The 22,215-nt window shown below is 36.1% G+C and overlaps 1 protein-coding gene across 4 annotated transcripts; it reads right to left on the minus strand.

Moving 5' to 3' along the window:
* Positions 1-353: 353 nt before the first annotated feature.
* On the minus strand, positions 354-6,634 carry LOC146945921 (zinc knuckle (CCHC-type) family protein). Of its 4 annotated transcripts, XR_015026550.1 has the most exons (9): positions 6,487-6,634; positions 5,897-6,176; positions 5,750-5,812; positions 5,499-5,656; positions 5,292-5,390; positions 3,853-4,054; positions 2,457-2,577; positions 661-2,362; positions 354-575 (listed from the first exon to the last, which is right to left on the minus strand). XR_015026550.1 is itself a non-coding variant. In XM_085744196.1 (8 exons), exons 4-8 carry the CDS (start codon positions 5,539-5,541, stop codon positions 747-749), a joined length of 2,070 nt encoding a protein of 689 aa, XP_085600322.1. In that variant the 5' UTR covers positions 5,542-5,656; positions 5,750-5,812; positions 5,897-6,176; positions 6,487-6,634; the 3' UTR covers positions 354-746. The 4 variants fall into 4 exon arrangements, 3 of the variants coding, with proteins under 3 accessions (XP_085600322.1, XP_085600320.1, XP_085600321.1); XM_085744196.1 differs by having other exon boundaries at positions 354-2,362; positions 3,853-4,043; XM_085744194.1 differs by having other exon boundaries at positions 354-2,362.
* Between the last annotated feature and the right edge of the window lie 15,581 nt (positions 6,635-22,215).

Genomic DNA, 22,215 nt, shown 5'->3' on the forward strand with positions numbered 1-22,215 from the left:
AATGGGTTGGCTACCAACTACCAACAGGCCTATGGCCTGGCGCTCAACAGATTTGGTTTCAAACAGACTAACAGAAAATGATCTGACTGCCAAGGGCGATGTCGTCAACAAAATGGGTCCTGACAGTCAAGGGCCAGCCGAGAACAGTGCAAGTCCCGGCAGCCTGAGTCCTGATATTGTAATTAAATTATTATAAAATATATTTATGGGTGGAATGGATATCCATCAATATAAATATTGTAATTGATAGATTGATTAATAGATTGTTTCAGTTAAACCGTCATAATCCAATCGATTTTGTTTGTAAATCATCTATTTCCCTAATACAAGAAATCAACCTAACCGGAGTGAAATATTCAAAATTGAATTGATTCAGTGTAAAAAACAATAGCAATATTTACAGTTCAGACTCGAGGCAAGTTAGAGAAAGTAATTTAGTAGTTACTTGTTGATTGAAGATAGTCGCTTTGAAATCAACTTTCTCAAACACGGATTGGAGGCTTGGAGCTTGTGAAAAGCACTACTATCATATAACTGATATACAACAGATTCATGGTGCGGTAAATTGTTGCTTCCTATTTAATACATGAAACAACTTCATATGATCAGATTGATGAGCACAGTGACTATAATAATGAAAATGTTCAATATGTTGACAACCTCTTGGAAGACTTCGATGAAAGTTTGTGAAAAATTGTCCCTTGCTCCACAATTTGTGTGATGCACATTGAGTTGAAATGAGTTATTCAATGCTTGTGAAAGCTTTTTCTCAGCTTATGTTTTTCATGATGATTGGAACTCTTTTCACTTCTATGATATGAAGGCTTTTCTCTGTTCTGTTGGCGCACATCAATCTCAGCATGTTCAAAACCATCAGGCGTAGCGTGAAGTTTTTCTTTGATCCTTCTACCTCGACTGTCCTTTTCAACATCAGAATCATCGTAAGAATAAGAACGCTCCACTCTGCTCTTCTGACTTCGATGTTTTTCTTTGATCCTTCTACTTCGACTATCCTTTTCAACGTCAGAATCATCGGAAGAATAAGAATGCTCAGCTCTTCTCTTCAAACTTCCATGTTTTTCTTTTATCCTTCTACTTCGATCATTCTTTTCAACATCAGAATCATCGGAAGAATAAGAATGCTTAGCTCTAGTCTTCTGATTTTGATGTTTTTCTGCGATCCTTCTACTTCGACTATTCTTTTCAACATCTGAATCATCGGAAGAATAAGAATGATCAGCTCTTCTCTTCTGACTTCCATGTTTATCTTTGATCCTTCTACTTCGACTATCCATTTCAACGTCAGAATCATCGGAAGAATAAGAATGCTCAGCTCTTCTCTTCACACTTCCATATTTTTCTTTTATCCTTCTACTTTGATCATTCTTTTCAACATCAGAATCATCGGAAGAATAAGAATGCTCAGTTCTGCTCTTTTGATATCCAGGTTTTTCTTTTATCCTTCTACTTCGATCATTCTTTACAACATCAGAATCATCGGAAGAATATAAATGTTCTGCTCTCCTCTTTTGACTTCCACGTTCTTCTTTGATCCTTCTACTTTGATCATTCTTTTCAACATCAGAATCATTAGAAGAACAAGAATGTTCAGACCTGCTCTTCTGACTTCCACGGTATCGATCATGACTAAAACTTACATGATGCCATTGAGAATCGCAGTGGATTGTTGATGAATACTTATGGCTGCTTATTTTATCCTCGGGTTGACATTGATGATTACGATCATCTGATTTATAAGAATGCTCATCTCTGCCCTTCTGTTTTAAATAATAAGCGGCAGGACCAGAATCCTTCTCATCAGAATTATAATGTCTTTTTCTGCCATGTTTCCTCTTGTGCTTTTGAATATTCTTTCTACCTCGATCATCCCTGTCACTGTCAGGATCTTCAGATGAATACGAACTCCTATCCCTATTCTTATAATTTCCATTGTAAAAATCAGGGCCAGACTCCTCAGATGAAAAGGAATGCCTTCGCTTGCCATGTTTACTCCTACCGTGCCTAGGATGATCATAATCTTTGAGTGAAAGTGAACGTTCTCGTTTAGTTTTTCTACTTGGATCGTTTCTGTCACTATCAGAATCATCAGAATGCTTGTTTCTGCTCTTTCCATGATCTTTTTCAGAGGCAGAAGAGCCTGATGAACTTGACTCTTTATAATCTCGCTTCTTTTTGCTTTCCTTAACTCTTTTTTTCTTAGATCTACTCTCTCCATCATCTAAAGATGCTTCCCTTTCTGAATGCAATAGCTGCTGCTTTTTGTGCTTCTTCTTTTTGGACTTTTTTGGTTTTTTAGATAAGTTGGTCAATAAATCAGGGATATCACCCATATTGAGAAAACCTGTAAAATCGGGAGTAATTGTGGTTGGAGAAACATCTGAGGCGTCATCAAGGCATATAAAATCACTTTAAAAATAAGAGCTGATAGCAGATACCTCCATATTCATCAAATATATCCTCTTCCTCAGCAACTATCTGCTGGTTGGGGTCGTCTGGTTTAAACCCTCCACGAGGAGGACTGATTCCTGGCTTCTGCTTGAGCTCCCATTTTAGTGGCTGCATCATTCCCAAACAAAACAACAAAATCAATATCAAATTATCAATATTGCCGACTTTTGGGGGAGAGGAGAATGAGTATTATAGATGTTCACATCTAGACTATATAATTTACATATGACAAGAACATACAGATGCTAAATTTTAGTTCAGGGTACAGATAATCTGAAGGCAAGATAAAATCATGATAGAGGTTGAATTTTCAAACTCTCCTTAATCTAAAGTCCTGTGGGGAAATTTTTCCTTTCCGTGGTCTTAACTAATTTTATTGTCCAAATTTGTGCAAATTTGGCTTTAATCTATTTCCTTCTATTCTATTTATTGATATATCTATGATTCTAATCTATTTACTACATAGTAAAACAAAGTCATAGCTGGACAAGGGTCAACTCCTACGAAAAAATTTCCTGCTCAAAACAGGCTTTGCCCAGCGTTTTCACTATTGCTCTATGCTAAACCATTTTTCCTCCTGAAACCTAAACCCTTGGACAACCTGTTTGTTACACTTCACGGATCTTGAGCTTTCCACACTCTTGCTTGAAGCATGAGTCTCTAAACTGGCACAAAGATCCAGAATCCAGGGAAAATCTCCCTCCCCAGTATTTTTGTTTTCAGCTTTACAATAGTAAAATAAGCTTACTCAAACACAAACTCATCAGAGAATGGGCATTACCATGATGAAGCAAAACTATAAAGGATAAAAAATGCAAGGAACTATGGATATGAAGCACTTTCTTTTGGACTGTACAATAATTGCTAGAAACAGGTGGAAAATAATCAATTGCGTACATAAATTCTCTTACATTCAATTACTGGTTGCATGTGAATTTAGGTCCCGGTAACCTTAAGCTAATTAGAGATTGAGACTGACATAGACGAAAGACAGGAAGAAATGGTATTCTTGGAATTGTGATTCTCACCAAATGCAGTCAGTTTGTGAAACAGATGTAAGCTGTCTCATTATGATACAGCGCATATTTTCTTATCAGGAAGTTATAGCATATAACTGATCAGATCGTAATCAGATTAGTCGCTTCGAGATGTAATTGAGTAGAATCATAGTGTGTGAATTATTTAATGGAAGTGTGGTAGAACAATTATACTCACAGAATTAAACAAGTAAATTTGTCCACAAAAAAAAAAATTAAATAAAAAAATATAAACATTCAATAAAACCAAACATGATGCAGGCATAAATAAATGTATCGTTCCACAATGTCAAGGACTAAATTGTAAAATTTCTCAAACAAGAATTCAATAGAAAGAGTAGCTGACCTCAGTAAGATCTGTGTGGGCAAGGATAGCATTCAAAGGGTCATCTCTTTTCAATCTACTTTCCTCGTTTGGCATTATAGCATCCTTCAAGGGACATTCACGATCACCACTTTGGTGACCATAGTTCCCACATCTTAAACATTTAACATTGCGAATTTCAACTCCAAAAGGTTTTGCCCTTGCAGCAACTCCTGTTTCATGCCTAAAAAATAATATTCAGTTACTAAAAGTACAATTAAATTCAAAATAATTCATGGAATTTCACAACAGATATTTTAACTTCAAGACCACATTGTCGTGTCAGAAATATAGAGTGGAGTTCCATCTTCCCAAAATCAATAATAAAAGGTAAAAAAATTGTGGTTATCAGGTGAAACTATATCCCTACATCAACCACCAAAAAAGAGATCTAGGATGCACCTCATACTACAGATTTCAGTCATTTTCAAAACCTATATTGGACTGCCTATCTCCCTTCTTTGATGAACAGATATTTTTTTCCTCCCATGCTCTCAAGTGGAGAACATTGGTCAGCATTCTCTAGGTTGCAAGTCGGTTAGCCCACAACCACACAAGACCAAGTGTAATCAGATTTGAAATAGAGAGGAGAAATGCTGTCAAGCAATGGGGAAGTGCATTAGGGGGATCCTTTCATGGGACACAATAAATAATTGACGATTGTGAGGGTGATGGCACCAATACAGGGATCGGGGTGTTGAAAACGGAAGAGCAAGCGAGAGCCTTAAGAGGTGGGACCATTTGAGTGTTTCGGTGGTGCGAATTCTAACTTAATTCTTTGTAATAAAAATGCATGTTTCTATGATTATGTTGACATGGATGTTTTTAAAAGCATGATGAAAGAATAGCACCCCCTTGTGAATATAGTACCTCCAATAAATTTTAAAAAACCAAGATATTATATTCATTATGGTACATACCAATTAAAGGGACTTGTGCAAGTTTTCAAAATAGAAAAAGGAAGTATAATTCATATATGGTGAAATTAATTTATTCTTTCTTTTATCATTAACTTAACAGGGGGAAAATAAAAGATTTTGAAATAAACTAGTCTACTCTATCCATCCAATATTAGACAGGACATAGAATCAAATCCATGTTTATCTAGTATCTAGGTTGGGACATTTGTCACCAACAATTCCAGTCTATTCTTCATCTTTAATTTGTTCTGAGCCACATTAAAAAACACACACAGAGACACAATAGCCAACCAAGTGAGTCAGTGATACATTTTTAAGCTTGACCCTGTAATCTGGTCATATTCAATACACAGGCTTGTGCAATAAAAAAAATATATACGTTCAAGATTCTAGTATGATTGGCAAAACTCCTTAATATGCGTCACAAAGCAACCTAACTAAACAGAATGCCACGATAAAAACTAATCCTTGCAAGTAAAAAAGAATTACTAATTGACATACCTTGGTGCATTTTTAAGAACTTCGAATTCTTCTTCAGTTGGTAAAGCACGGCCAAAAACATCTTTAGGCCTCGGTTTTTTCTTCTCTCCATGTGGCGGCCTAGGAATCAAGTGATTCACAAACACATTCAATGACACGAGAAATGAAAACAAATCACCGAAAATTAGATTATTGGGGAAAAAACAAGGCAAAGTGAGGAGGAAGTACAATGAAGAGGAAGGTCCATCAGGATTGGTTTGGGTAGGCTCATTATTCACCATATCTTCTTTTTTCTTCTCGTCATTCAACTCCGCAGCCTTGGCACTTTCAGGATTGTAACCAGGAGGACGAACATACATAAAGCTAACAGCTTGCATAAGCTCCACCTATACATACACAAACCACAAACATGAAAAAATCGATTGCGGCCCATAAAGGGGAAACGAATAATAAGAAAAGGTTGGGGTGCAAAATGGAACCTTTTCCTTGTCCTTCTTCGAGATGAGAGATGTGGTGCGATAAAACTCTTGCTCCTGAGCATACTGCAAAATGCAACAAGAGGATTATCAAATTAGAATCAGAACTGAATTGGTTAAAAGGGGAAGGGTATCACGGAAGCTACTTGCCTCACGAGCAACCTCTTCAGTTCGACGTTCACGTTGAGCATGGGTTTGTTCAGCAATCCACTTACGGCGTTGATTAGGATAAGATAAAGGATGCCATGGTTTTTGGTTAAGAAAATTATGACTCCACGCAGTACCCGACTTCGTCTTATAATCAACTTCCCCTCCACCCTTATCATCATTAAATCTCTTGCTCAGCCTCACACCTCCTCCTTCCTCACCCTCCATCTTCTCCTTCTCCAAACCACAGTTTCAAACAAACACCCCTCTCAACCAAAACAACCTTCAATTGAAATCCATCAAAAACAACCCACAGATCAATTTTCAGCACAAAGGGTCAATTTTTACAAAAAATCACACTGGAAAAAACAAAAACCCAACTAAAATTAAATAAATTTTCAAATCAAATCATTCAACATTAACAACTCTAAATAAATTAATAGTTCATAAACAAACAAAAAAACACTAAAACACCGTTTATGTTGAGAAAATAATGAGTGGGTACTTTTATCAAACAGGTGGTGTGCAATTAGAAAAGATTATGAAAATTGAGCATAATCGAATTGAAGGATTGAAATGGGAAAAGAAATAACCTTGAATTTAATCGTGTATGAAAATTTTCGAAGTTGAACCCTTCTTCTTCTTCTTCTTCTTCTTCTTCGTCTACAATCGCCCAAAGAAGGATTCGGAACAGTGTGTGTTAGCTACGATGATTGATAGATAGGTTTGTCGCTAGTTGTTCATTTTTCTTTTTTGATGTTTGTTTTTTTATTAGGTAATCGCTTAGTTAGAATTTCACCTCTAAATTGAAAACCATTCGATTTTTCTAGGCTAGTTAGATTTTAGGGTTAATTATGTTTCTAGTCCCTATAAAATAGCGACCTTGTAAGTTTAGTCCCTACTTAATTTTAATAGCATTTTTAGTCTCTAATTTTGTTTTTCTGCACTGAGTATTAGTCCCTACTCAATTCAAATTTGTTTAATTTATGCTTAAACTCTTAAATTTTTGAACAATTTTTTGCAGACATGTTTAGAACATTACTAAAAGTTCGTCCGCAAAAAATTATTGCAAAATTTGATTTCTACATCCAGATTTTATTACTTTTTATCTTTAACTTTTGTCGTTTTAAAAAATTCATATTTAATTCATTTCATGTCAGAAAATTCTAAATTTTAGTAAACGAACCTTTCATAGTGTTCTAATCTTGTCTCAAAAAAATCAGTTTAAGGATAATTAATCAAACTTTGTTTTAGCAGGGACTAAAATTATAAGTAAATTTTTTTTTATAGGGACTAAAAATGCTATTAAAATTAAGTAGGGACTAAACTTACAAGGTCGCTATTTTATAGGGACTAGAAACATAATTAACCCTAGATTTTAATAGATTTTTTTAAAAAAAAAGTTATAATTAAGACAGCAAAGTCATTGAGTCAATGGATCAATAGTTGAACCATGGAGTCGTTGGTTAAATCGCATAAATGAACCGGATAAAATCGGTTGATTCAGTTACAAAATTGTATAGGTATAAATTAGACTGAATCTATGATCTGATCACTACAAAAAATTTAAAAAAATATATCATGACACCAAAATATTTTGTAAAATATTACACTAATTAACATCATTTCTAGAGTTCATTTTTCAAATTTTACAATACATTATTATACATTCAAATAAGTTGTTTATGATGTTATAATGAAAATATATGGTCAGCTAACGTAGCAATATATTATCAAGTTAAACTATTATAAGGGATTTTTTATATAAATTGAAATTAAAATGTGAATTAAAATGTAAATTGATGTTATAATGAAATTAATAATCAAGGGATACAAAGTAGGAGGTACATTATGAAAAATATGGGGGCTATGATGGGATAGCAATACTATGAGTACCTTATTTGCTTGCCTCCTGACAAACGACACTATATAGTCGAGATTATTGCATAAGAGGCTCTTACATTTATATACCAAAACACTGAATTCATTAAGTGCATGTTTGTTTTTGCAGTACCCAAGCCACTAAACGCACATCTTGAATGAAGCTAGTGTTTTTAACTTCTATTTTCCGCAGTGGAATTGCTTGGAAACTAAATGTAACGCCCTCCTTTTTATTTAATTATTTTTATTAAGTTAGAGTCTATTTATGTGATTTATTTATTTATATGAGGTGTTAGTATTTTATTATGTGGCATTATTCTATTATTTATTAGAATATGAGAATTATTAGAGTAAGTAGATTTGGAGGTAGTTTTGAGATTAGATGTCTTTTTATGATTTAGTCGATTTATTTTGATGAGTGATATTTTGTTATGTTATATGTTGGTATTTACTAGAATAATATATATTTGTTATTTGTTAGAGATATATTTGTTATTTGGTATAGAAATATATTTGTTATTTGTTAGAGATATATTTGTTATTTGGTATAGAAATATATTTGTTATTTGTTAGAGATATATTTGTTATTTGGTGTAGAAATATATTTGTTATTTGTGAGAGATATATTTAATTTAGAAATAAATAAGATTATGAGGATTATTAGTGTGAGTTGAATTGGGGGTTAGAATAGAAAGAAGAATAAGTTGTTGGGCCTAAATAGATTTGGGAAGAATATTTTAGTATATTATAAATAGAGAAGCTTAGGTTAGAAAGAGTTTACCTTAAACCGCTTTTTGGAAAAGAGGAGAATAAGAAAGAAGAGAAGAGAGAAGAGAAGAGAAGAGGAGAAGACCTTAGGAAAGAAGAACGATGCTGCTGATTCAAGAATTAATCTAAGGTGAGGGTGAGACTATCTTGCATTAATATTAAGTTGTTAAATCATTAGATTACATCTAACAAGTTTGGGAGAGTTTGTGAGAATTTGAGAATTAGGGTTTTGAGAGAGATTTGATGATTAGATGATGAAAACTTGTTGAATTGTTGTAGAAATTGTGTACATACCTTAGATAATCCATAGGATGATTATTGGAAGTAGTTTTGAGGTTAGAACCATGAGATTAGGTGAAACTTGGAGAAAATCTGCATTCTCCCCGAATTTTGATATTAAAACTGGAATTGATCGGTGCCGAATTGGTCTTAGGTGTAAACACGAAAGTTGTAGGTATGGATGTTAGCTTTCTAATGCCGTTGGTCTCACGTCAAAACAATATATAGAAATTGAGTTATGGTCAAATTACTGCATGTAGGTCACAGTGAATTTTTATGGACTTTCAGCACAACTTTTCCGAATTTAAAATGAAAACTGGTATTGATCGGTACAGAATTGGTCTTAGGCGTAAACATGAAAGTTTTAGATAATTTTGTTAGCTTTCTAGTGGCTTTGGTTTGACGTGAAAATGATGTTTGGTCTTTGAGTTATGATTAAAATACTACAGGGAGGTCTTAGCGAAATTGTACGGTGACAGCATTCTCTGTTTCATGTTTTTGCGTTTTGTTCATATGTTTCTGTTTTGAATTGATCTTTGTTGTAAACATGAAAGTTGTTGATATTTGTGATATTTTTCCAGTAGCTTTGGTTTGACATGAAAATATGTTGTGGATAATTTATTATGTTTTTACAAAGATTCATAGTGAATTATTGTCGATGTTTAAATACGATGTTATATGAAGTTGTTTATGATTGATCAATATGATATTGATAAATATGCTTTATGTGATTCTTTTTGATGATTAAGTTGATATGATACATTTCTTTAATGATGATATGATATTCAAGCACTGTTATATGCTGTATTTGTCGTTGTTTGTTGTTGTTGAACCTTGATTTAATGTTATAAGTAAAGTGACGTGTTATAAATACATTAAGTAAATACTTATGATGTTTAAAGTTAGTGTAATGCATTCAATGATGATCATATGTTGTGAACTGTCCATACGCTGTCTATGTTGCTGTTGAGTTTTAGCGAAGATGTACAAGTCGGTCTAAGTTGTCATGATTTAAGAAGTTGTCCATTTTAATGGAATTGAATAAGATGTTCACGTTGTTGTCCAAGTTGTAGGAAGATTGTGTTATTGCATAGTCAGCGATGGGGGCTTAATGCCCGACAGGCTCTTGATGACCTTAACGATGGGGGCTTAATGCCCGACAGGTTCTTGATGACCTTAGCGATGGGGGCTTAATGCCCGACAGGTCCAAATATGACCTTAGCGAAGGGGGCTTAATGCCCTGGTGGTACCACATGCATATTGAAGTTGTCGAAGTTGTCTAAGTTGTTGAAGTTGTCTAAGTTGTTGTCGAAGTGGTCAGTTGTTGTTGAAGTTGTTGTTGTATTGTAGAGTCGTCATATCTTATATTTAATGATGATTTGATAAGTGATGTTCGATGATGATGTTTTGATTATGATTTAATGATGATGTTTGTTTAAGAAGTTGATTATGAACTTAATTATGAAGTTGTTTTCGATAAATGATAAGCTTTGATAATGATACTTATGTGTATTACATGATGATGCTTATGATTATATTTGGTGTTAGACGTTGATGTTTGTGATTAATATATGTGTTGATGTTTGTAATTAATATTTGATGATGTATGCTGATGTTTATGATTAGTAATTGATGTTATATGATGATGATGTTTATGTCTATAATTAAGATGATATAAGATGAAGTGTATAACTAATGTAGGAGATTAATGATGCTAGTTAATGGAGTTTAAGATATGTTAATGATGTTTAAGTTGTTGAATGTACTTTATATGATTTATATGTTTAATATTTTTGTTTTGAGAAATCTCACCCCTCTGCTTGGAAATGTTGCTCTTCGTATGGGTAACTTGCAGGTAATCAAGATTAGAGGCGTCGTGAGTGGACTCCTCACATGTGTGTCTAAGTGCTCTGATACGTAACGGGATATGGGACTTGACTTTACTTCTATTCCTTACGTATTGTTTATGAACTTTTATGAATAAATATTGAACTAAGACTTATGAGATTTTCTGATGAGGCCTGCGTGCCAAAGACTTTTTATGTTGAAAGAACTAATTCCGCTGCGAAGTTTGAATTACTTATGTTAAATGATTTTGAAGAATAAATTGTTATTTATTCAGTTTATGAATTTTTAAGAAGTGTAGCATTCCGTTTAAAGTTGAATTACTCTGATTTTTAATTATGAAATTTTTACGTTGGGAAAACGAGGTGTTACACTAAACATGTGCTAAGAGGAACATTGTGAGCTTTAAGAGCATCCACCAAAGTCTTGTTATCCGTTTCTAACATAAAATTGTGCAAGTCGTTGGATATTGCAATTTTTAGAGACTGGAGAAGACCAAGATATTCTTCTTCCAATACAACTACTCTTGGGGCTCCAGCAATAGCTAATGTTGTCTATTGTGTATATTGTGGGGGAGGGCATGAGTATGAAGAATGTCTTGGGAACCAGTCTCATCCAACTATGTTGGAAGTCAACCAAATAGGGCATACAACCCCTACTACAACACATATAATCATGGCTGGGCAGATCACCCTAACTTCTCATGGGTTGGTCAAAAGAAAAATGTTCCAGCTACCAAACCAAACCCTACAACAAAGAGTGCATTCCAAGAGAGTATGGAGAATCTCTTCAAGGAATTTTTCACCGGGAATGAGTCCACCAGCTCAAAAACTGCAGAAATCTTAGTTTCTATAGCTGCATCTCAGAAGATTATGGAGAATCGACTAGGACAAATCCATAAAGTTGTATTTGAAAGACATACTTGTTTTCGACCTAGTCAAACTGAGACTGCAGCTACTAAGGAGAAGAAGAAGGAGCAAGTCAATGCAATATGACTCCGGAGTGGTAAAGAAATTGACAGTGCTGAGAAGGAAATGGAGTTAGTTGTGAATCCAAAGCCCATGACCATAGAGGAAGAAGTCGGTTCATAAATAGAGATGCATACCGCTGCAAATCCCAACTTAGAATAAGCAGTTATACAAACTGATGTATCTCTCAGGCCAACACAACCAGAGATGCAGACCACTTCATCTACTAAGTCAGAAGAGAATTCCACCAGTGGCCAAGCTACATCTCCAAACTTCAGCCAATACACTCGACCACTTGATCCACCTTTCCCTTAAAGGTTGGTGAAAGCTTCAATGGAGAAACAATACAAGAATTTCTTGGAGGTCTTGAAGTAGTTCCAAATCAACATTCTTTTGCTAAAAGCTCTGCAACAAATGCCGAATTATGCTAAGTTTTTGAGACAGTATCCATGACCGCTGAAAGCAGCATGTTGATCCAGCATAAGATGCTAGCAAAGATGCAAGACCTAGGTAGCTTCACTATTCCTTGTTCTATATGTGGGGTTTATTGTGGGCAAGCTCTTTATGATTTAGGGGCTAGCATAAATTTGATGCCTAAATCAATTTTCAATCAACTGGGAATTGGTCAAGCCAAGCCTACTACTGTGAATTTTCAACTTGTTGATAGGTCTCTAGTCCACCCTAAAGGAAGGATTGATGATGTACTTGTACAAGTGGATTAGTTTGTATTTTCGGCAGACTTTATCATACTTGATTTTGAAGCTTATGAGAATGTTTATATGCTTTTGGGGAGACATATCTTAGCAACTAGAAGGACTCTTATTGACATTTCTTAGCAACTAGAAGGACTCTTATTTATGTGTACATAGGAGAGTTGACTATGAAAGTGAATGATCAACAAGTAAAGTTCAACATGCCAAAAGCCATAGGGTTTGCAGATGATCATATAGAGGTGTTATCCATGATAAGCATTGTAGACCTTTTGGCTCATGAATCCAATCAAGATATTGAAGCAGAGCAACTTGAAGACTTGAAGGAAGAACTTGTTAAATCTCTTGACTGATAACATCGCAAAGCTATAGCTTGGCATATGTCAAACATGAAAGCAATTAACTTAACCATCTGGATGCATAGGAGCTCACCTGAAAAATGATCAAGGAAGAGTACTGAAGCTCAGGGGAAGGTGAGTCCTATCATGAGAGAAGTTGAAAGCAGAGAAGAAGTCATCAAGTGGGTTAGTCTTGTTTAATGTTTGTCTAAAAAAGGAATGGTAAGTGAGGTAGTGGCATCTCCCACTGTTGATGCTAAGGTGATACCCAAATTTTTAAGCAAATGCAGATTGTCAAAATGGGATACACCTAGAGCTATCAATAGTAAGGGGCATTCATTTTGACAAAAAAGTGTATGAAAGCATATTGCATAAATATGGTGTCAAACACAAACTTACCACTGACTATCATTTTACTAAGTCCAAAGTTAAGAAATGGAAGTGTTCCAAACTTCATAAGAGAAAGCCTGTAGTGGGGGAGGAAATTGTAGGCTCTAGACCAAAGCTATTTCTTAGAAAAATATAAATATGGATGGTTTGGAGCTGTATCTCCCACTGGAGCTATATCTCTAAAGAATGAAACGAATCATGAGTTAAAGGTGAATGATAAAGAAAGGAATCACTATTGGGGTGACTTCCCAATTGGTGCTTTTGCAACTTCAATCATCATGATATGAATCCTTTAGGGACCATAATCGTCAGTCTAAGGACATTAAACTAAGCGCTTTGAAGGGAGGAAAACCTTTGGCAATAAGGAGGAATTCTTACATTCCTCCTCTTTTTTCTAGTTTTTGTAGTTTTTGTAACGCCTTATTTCTATTAAAGCGATAAAACACGTGGATATAACAAATATTCAAGAAATAGACGCTACGTCTAACACAAAATCCAAAATCCAAACATACATGTATATATGTATATGTATATATATATATATATATATATATATATATAATATCTCAACAGTCGTAGCGGATACAAATCAAATAACTCCAACATATACATACCATGGTCAAATACAACCTCAACTAAAAATCCTCCAAGTCCGACAAATGGACAACATCAACAAGATAAAACAGAAATCAACAAGACATAAAAGATTCTACGACCTAATCAGAGCCTAAAACTACGACTCCAGACTGTAACACCACGTTTTCCCAACATAAAAATTCGTAATAAATCAGAGTATTTAAATCATAAACGGAATGTCACATACTACTTGAAAGTCATAAAGTGGATAATAACAATTAACCTTCAAAATTCAACATCATAAAATCTGAAACTTCACAGCGGAAATTAGTTCAACATATTAATAAAAGTCTTTGGCACGCAGGCCTCATCAGAAAAATCTCATAAGTTCTGATTCAATATTTATTCATAAAAAAGTTCATAAATGACACGTAAGGAATAGAAGTAAAAGCAAGCCCCATCCCGTTACGTATCAAAGCACCTAGACACAATGTGAGGAGTCCACTCAAAACCGCCACTAGTCTTTATTACCTGCAAGTTACCCATACGAAGGGCAACATTTTCAAGCAGAAGGGGTGAGATGTCACGGTCAACAAATTAAACATATAATTCATCAAAATGCATTTAACAACATAAAACATCACTAACATATCAAACATTTATCACTTAGCATCATATCAAATCGTAATCAAATATCATCTTAAAATCATCAGACATCTTATTCAACTCGACACTTGACTCGACGATGGGACTCAACTTGACAATGCAACTCTTAACATCTTAAACCTTCGTAAAAACTTCTTGATATGCAAATGCATGTGGTACCATTCAGGGCATCAAGCCCCCAACATATATGAGCGTAAATAGGCTCTTCAACAGAGTGAGCAAAAGTTGTCGGGCCTCAAGCCCCCAACGTAGTTTGAGCATTAAGCTGCTGGGCCTCAAGCCCCCATCTTTAATGAGTATGCAATGGACTCAATCTTCCTACGACTTAGACAACATCATGAACATCTCTTATAATTCCATTAACATGGACCACTTCTTAGATATTTACAACTTGGACCGACTCATACGACTTTGTGACATTAAATGGTCAACAGCAGCAAACAACGACAAATGCAGCATATAATAGTGCTTGAATAACATATCATCATTAAAGGGATGAATCATATCAACTTAACATCATAAAACATCATAATATTATGCATCATACAATACTCACATAATGTATTCCAACATATCAACAACAATAACCACATATACATTAATCAATTACATTCGTATGAAAGTCCAAAACATTCTTCAAAAGCAAATCAAGTTTGATCAATGAGACATAAGCCAAATACTCATAAAACACCTCAACTAAATTCCTAATACTTAAGTTGAAGTTGGGAAACCAACCATAAGTTTTTGGACTAACTTAGGATTAATTATGCTAAGTTTTCTTAAAGTTTTCTAAAGACCCACTTGGACTATTTTCTTTATAACTCAAAATCTACACATAATTTTCTAGTCACTCTAAAGCCATTAGAAAGCTAAATCAATTATCTACAACTTTCATGTTTACACCAAAAGCTAATTCAACACAGAAACGGGTGAAAAAGACACAAGAACGCAACAATCGAAGTTCTGACAGCATGCAACGAAAGCACAACAAGCAGTCACCCATGAGGGGCTGCCTTGCTGTGCTCAGGCGTGGAAAACTGCGCCCAGGCGTGGGAAGGCAGTAGCCCACCTGCGCTGCAGCTCTGTGCAGTCCCATTTTTTTCGGTTTCACCGTTTCATCCGTAAATATCTAACCGTTACTCCGAATCCGATTCCGTTTTCGCCTACGCGTTCTATTCGACAAATCTTATTATATTTTACTAAAAAAAAAATCATATTTTCAAATCTCCAAAACAGCTTATCCCAGAATCACTTATTTCTCAAAAACACTTAAAATCACTTTTTCTCAGAATCTCAATTTTCATCAAATCTCATGGTTCTATCATCCAAACATCATCTAATTATCACCCTATGGAATATCTAAGGTCTGTACACAAGTTCCACATCAATCTAACAAGTTTTTGTGGTTCAATCATCAAAATCGGTCATAAACCCTAATCCCTAATTCTCACAAAACTCATCATAATTCATGCTAAATCCATTTTTCAGAATCATACACTTAATAATGTTGAAAGTTAGTCTCACCCTTACCTTGTTTGATGAAAAACGCAGCTCTCTCTCTTGTTCTCCTCTTTTCTGACTTTTCTCCCTTTTTCTCCAAAAACGTACGTTCTGTGTAAAACTTTTCTAAACCTAATCTCTTCTATTTATATCCCCCTTTCTACCTTTAAACTCTCTAAATTTATAAAACAACCCCACAACTTAATATTTTATTTTATTTTCATGTCTTATTTTATTTAATAATAAAATAAGTCACACCATCATTATAACTTCACAAAAATCATATACTTCACATAAATCTTAAAATCACATAATTCATCTATAAATCATGTAAATCTCTTAAATTCATAAATCATATAAATCACACATATAAATCATATAAATATATGCTAAAACTCATTAAAATAATTAAATAATTAAGACGGGCGTTACAACTCTCCCCAACTTATAGAATTTTCGTCCTCGAAAATTTACCTCAAGCAAACAACTCTGGATAAGACTCCCGCATCTTACTCTCTAGCTCCCATGTCAAGCTTTCACCAGTCGCTCTGTCCCAAACGACCTTCACAAGAGGTATCTCTTTGCCCCTCAACTTTTTCACTTCACGTCCTTCAATCCTCACTGGTAATGTCTCAATCGTAATGTTGTCTCTAACTTGCACATCATCTCTTTGGATCACATGAGACGGGTCTGGAACATACTTCCTAAGTTGCGATACATGAAACATATCATGCAAATTCGATAAATGCGGTGATAAACCCACTCGATACGCCACTGTTCCAACTCTTTTACGATATCTGATACAGACCAATAAACTTCGGAGTCAACTTCTTCGACTTCAATGCACGACCAACACCGGCCATCGGAGTAACTCTCAAGAACGCGTGATCTCCTTCTTGAAACTCAAGGTCTTTCCTACGCTTATCATGGTAGCTCTTTTGTCGACTCTGCGATGCTTTCATCTTTTCTTGAATCATCTTCACTTTCTCAGTAGTCTGTTGAACAATTTCTGGTCCTAGAATCACACTCTCACCTGTTTCAAACCAACACAACGGAGTTCTACACCTCCGACCATACAAAGCCTCAAAAGGTGCCATCCCAATACTTGAATGATAACTGTTATTATATGTGAACTCTATCAACGGAAGATGACTATCCCAAGTTCCACCTTGCTCAAGTACACAAACTCTCAACAAGTCTTCGAGTGACTGAATCGTTCTTTCCGACTGACCATCTATTTGAGGATGATAAGCCGAACTCAATCTCAACTTAGAGCCTAAGGCCTCTTGCAAACTCTTCCAAAATCTAGAAGTGAATCTTGGATCTCTATCTGACACAATGCTTGAAGGGACACCATGCAGCTTCACAATGTCTCGAATATAAATTTTTGCCAACTGAGCTATAGGAAAACTAATATTAATCGGAATAAAGTGTGCCGACTTCGTCAATCTAACAACAATCACCCAAATAGCGTCATTCCCTTTAGGAGTATTCGGCAGACTCGTCACAAAATCCATGGATATACTATCCCATTTTCATTATGGTACATCTAACGGTGTCATCAACCCAGCAAGTTTCTGATGCTCCACCTTCGACTTCTGACAAATCAAACAAGAGTACACAAATTGTGCTACATCACGTTTCATTCCAGACCACCAAAACAACTTCTTTAAGTCATGATACATCTTTGTAGCTCCCGGGTGAATACTCAAGCTACTCCTATGACTCTCTTCAAGAATCATCTTCTTCATCTAATCATTGTCTGGAATACAAATCCTACCTCGAAACCTCAACACACCTTGATCATCAACATTAAAGTCACTATCTTCAGTTTGATTACTAGCAACCAACAAGTCCACAAATTTAACATCAACTTTCTGCGCATCTTTAATACTTTTCAAGAAATCATTATCAATTTTCAGCATTCCTAGCTTAACACTCCGAGACGACATTTCACAGACTAAGCTCAAATCTCTAAACTGTTCAAGCAATTCAAACTCTTTAACCATCATAGCAGACATATGTAGAGTCTTCCTACTTAAGGCATCTGCAACAACATTAGCTTTACCCGGATGATACTTCAAATCAAAGTCATAATCTTTCAACAATTCGAGCCACCTTCGCTGCCTCATATTCAATTCTTTCTAATCAAACAAACACTTCAAGCTCTTGTAATCACTAAACACCTCAAATCTCGAACCATACAAGTAATGTCTCCAAATCTTAAGCACAAATACAACTGCCGCTAATTCAAGATCATGAGTAGGATAATTTCGTTCATGAATCCTCAACTGTCTTGATGCATAAGCAACCACTTTACCATCTTGCATAAGCACACCGCCTAAGCCCAACTTGGATGCATCACAATACACCACAAAAGGTTCATCAGGTCTCGGCAAAATCAAAACTGGAGCCGTCGTCAAACGCTTCTTCAATTCGTTAAAACTATTCTCACAATGAACATCCCACACAAAGGTCTTACCTTTACACGTCAACTGCGTTAACGGAAGTGCTAACTTAGAAAATCCTTCTATAAATCTTCGGTAGTAACCTGCCAAACCCAAAAAGCTTCTAATCTCTATAACCGACTTAGGAGTCTCCCATTTTGATACTGCTTCAACTTTGGACGGATCGACCGCAATACCACTACCAGAAATAACATGGCCAAGAAAACTTACTTCCTTCAACCAGAACTCGCACTTAGACAATTTAGCATACAGCTTCTTTTCCTTCAGCACTTGCAAAACAATCTTCAAATGCTCAGCATGTTCTTCTTCCGTCTTAGAATAAATCAAAATATCATCGATGAACACAACCACGAAGCGAACCAGAAATGCATGAAAAATGCAATTCGTATATTCCATAAACACGCCAGGCGCATTACTAATACCAAAAGGCATCACCTTATATTCATAATGTCCATAACGCGTCCTAAAAGCCTTCTTCTGCATATCTTCATCTTTTACTTTAATCTGGTGGTAACCCGACCTCAAGTCAATCTTGCTGAACACACGTGCACCCACTAACTGATCCATCAAGTCATCAATTCTTGGAAGTGGATACCTATTCTTTATAGTTACTTTGTTCAACTGTCGATAGTCGATACATAATCTCATACTACCATCCTTCTTTTTAACCAACAATACTGGCGCTCCCCAAGGTGAAACACTCGGTCTTATAAACTTCTTATCAAGCAAATCTTCCTACTGTTTCTTCAACTCAGCCAACTCAGAAGCTGACATACGATAAGGTGTCATAGACACAGGCTTCGTTCCCGGAACAAGATCTATAGAAAATTCAACCTCCCTCTTTGGCGGCACATCAGGAATCTCATCAGGAAAAACTTCAGGAAAATCGCACACCACTTGCAACTTATCGATCATTGCTTGATTCTCCAAAGATAAGGATGCCATCAAGGAAAACATCAAAATTCCATCGCGTTCTAACTGCTTCAGCTGCTTAGTAGACAAAAACTCTGCTCCACTTTCTTCTTCAGCAGAAGAGAAATACACCGACTTACTAAAACAATTTATGTGGGCATGGTTGTACTCTAACTAGTTCATACCAAGAATTACATCCATTCCACTCAAAGGTAGACAAACTAAATCAATCTCAAAATCTCAATCAAACATAGACAAAGGAAATCGTAAACAAACAAGAGAAGTAGTCACCGAACCGTTAGCCGGAGTTTCGACAACCATCTCTTCATTCATATCAGACATAGCAAGACCCAACTTAGAAGCACAATCAAAAGCAACAAAACAATGCGTAGCACCAGTATCAATAATAGCAACTAAAGGAGTATCATTAATATAACAAGTACCTCTGATCAAGCGATCTTCATTCTCAGTCTGAGTACTAGTCAAAGCAAAAACTTTTGCTTTGGTCCGAGCCTTCTTCAGATTCTTGCATTGAGACCCAATATGACCCTCTTCATTGCAGTTAAAACACACAACGTCTTCATGCTTACACTCTGCGAGTGTATGTCCCTTACTGCCACAACGAAAGCACCGTTTAATATCCTTTTTGCAAGCATTACTCTTATGACCTTTCTCGCCACAAGCGAAACAAACGATCTACGCAGCAGCATCTTTCCTACCCGACCTTCTATCATCATTAGCTCTCCTTTTTTTCCTTTATCAGCCAGAACACTGTAAGGCTTTGGGCGACTCTGCTAATCCTTACCTCTCTTCTCATTCACAATCTTAAAATGAGCTTTAGTATCATCTTCATAGATTCTGCATCTGCTTACAAATTCAAAAAAGTCATGGATCTGCTGGTAACCAATGGTCCGCTTGATGTCAGCACGCAAACCATTCTCAAACTTGATACACTTGGAAAACTCAGCATTGTCACCAGTGTAGTGCGGATATAACTTAGCTAGCTCCATAAACTTTGCTGCGTACTTTGTTACCGACATGTTGCCTTGCTTCAGCTCAAGGAACTCGATCTCTTTTCTTCCGCGAACATCCTCAGGAAAGTATCTGTTCAGAAATTCCCTCTTAAACACGGCCCAAGTAACAACTGCATCATCTTGCTCTAGGGTAGATTGGAGGCTCACCCACCAGTCATCAGCTTCCTCAGCCAACATGTGCGTACCAAACGCTCCTTCTGATCATCCGTACATTGCATAACTCCGAAAACTCTTTTAATCTCTTTGAGTCATGTCTGTGCTCCATCAGGGTCGTATCTTCCTTTGAAAGTAGGGGGTGATTCCTCAGGAAGGTCTCCAACATTCTCACTTCAGCATTAACATCAGCACCAGCATTAAGATGTTGTCCCACAGCTTGGGCCACAGCTTCCAACGCAGCAACAATCGCAACATCATTCCTTCCAGCCATTCTAGTTCTCTTATAACAGATGAAATTAGCAGTCTCCAGGTCTCTACTTCTTCTCTGCACAACCCACAACAATTAGAATAACATAATAATGGTATTCCAACTGTTAAACGACACTACTTAACTCAACTACTTGGCCGGACGGACCGACCTGCTCTGATACCAATTGTAACAGCAAATTTTCCCAACATAAAAATTCGTAATAAATCAGAGTATTTAAATCATAAACGGAATTTCGCAAAGGAGCAGCTCTGCACTGCACTAGCTCGCAATGGCGAGCTACTCTACTCGCAACGGCGAGCTCAACAGGGAAGCTCACAACGGCGCACAAAAACACTCGCAATGGCGAGCTAAATAGGGAAACTCGCAACAGCGAGCAAGGTTACACGCAATGGCGAGTTGGGGTTTACTCGCAATGGCGAGCGATGACAGAACAGGGTTCTATCGCAGCTCTGTTTCTCTCATCTCAGTCATCCAATTTCACTACCCATACCCCAAATTCGTTAGGAATCAACATCTAAACGTTTTCTATGATTGATTAACATCATTCTACATCAAATTACACAACAATTCACTTAAATCTTCCAAATTTAATGATTTTTGACCTAATCCCAATCCCTTAAACCTACAACAATTGACCACTTCCTATGAATCAAAACTTGTTAATAATGAGAGTTAGTCTCACCCTTACCTTAGATGATCTTTCTGAAATCCAACAGCCGCGTTCTTCGTTCTTTAGGGTTCTCTCTGACTTCTCTTCTTTCTCTCCTCTTTTCCCAGTTGTACGCGTTCTAATTTTTCTTTCTCACTTATAGACTTTATTCTTTCCCTAATTGCTCTTCTCACCACAAACTTACTATTTCCCCTAATAATTAATTATTTCTGCTAATAACAATATATCTCCCCCACTTAAGAATAATACTTATTTATTAACTATTAACATATATTCCACCAATATAAATATAATAATAATAATATTCTAATAAAAAGCCATAAATCACTCAAATAATAATTATGAAAAAGTGGGCGTTACAACTCTCCCCCACTTAGAATACTTACGTCCTCGTAAATGTACCTTGTTCAAACACCTCTGGGTAAGATTCTCGCATCTTACTCTCCAATTCCCACGTCAAACTTTCACCAGCTGCTCCTTCCCACACTACTTTCACAAGAGATATTTCCTTTGCCTCTCAGCCTCTTCACTTCACGATCTTCTATCCTTACTGATAAGGTCTCGATGGTAAGGTTGTCCCTTACTTGCACATCATCTCTTGGAATCACATGGGATGGATCCGGCACATACTTCCGAAGTTGCGATGCATGGAACACATCATGCAAGTTCGAAAGATGTGGTGGCAAACCCCCCTATAAGCAACCGTTCCAATCCTTTCTAAAATATGATACGGACCAATAAATCTCGGAGTCAACTTCTTTGACTTCAATGCACGTCCAACACCCGTCACCGGAGTGACTCTCAAAAACACATGGTCTCCTTCTTGGAACTCAAGATCCTTTCTGCGTTTATCATGATAACTTTTCTGCCTATCCTGTGACTCTTTCATC

The sequence above is a fragment of the Medicago sativa genome, chromosome 2 (genome assembly GCF_051527215.1).
Source record: "Medicago sativa cultivar Bolivia chromosome 2, Bolivia_mono, whole genome shotgun sequence".
NCBI lineage: Eukaryota > Viridiplantae > Streptophyta > Magnoliopsida > Fabales > Fabaceae > Medicago > Medicago sativa.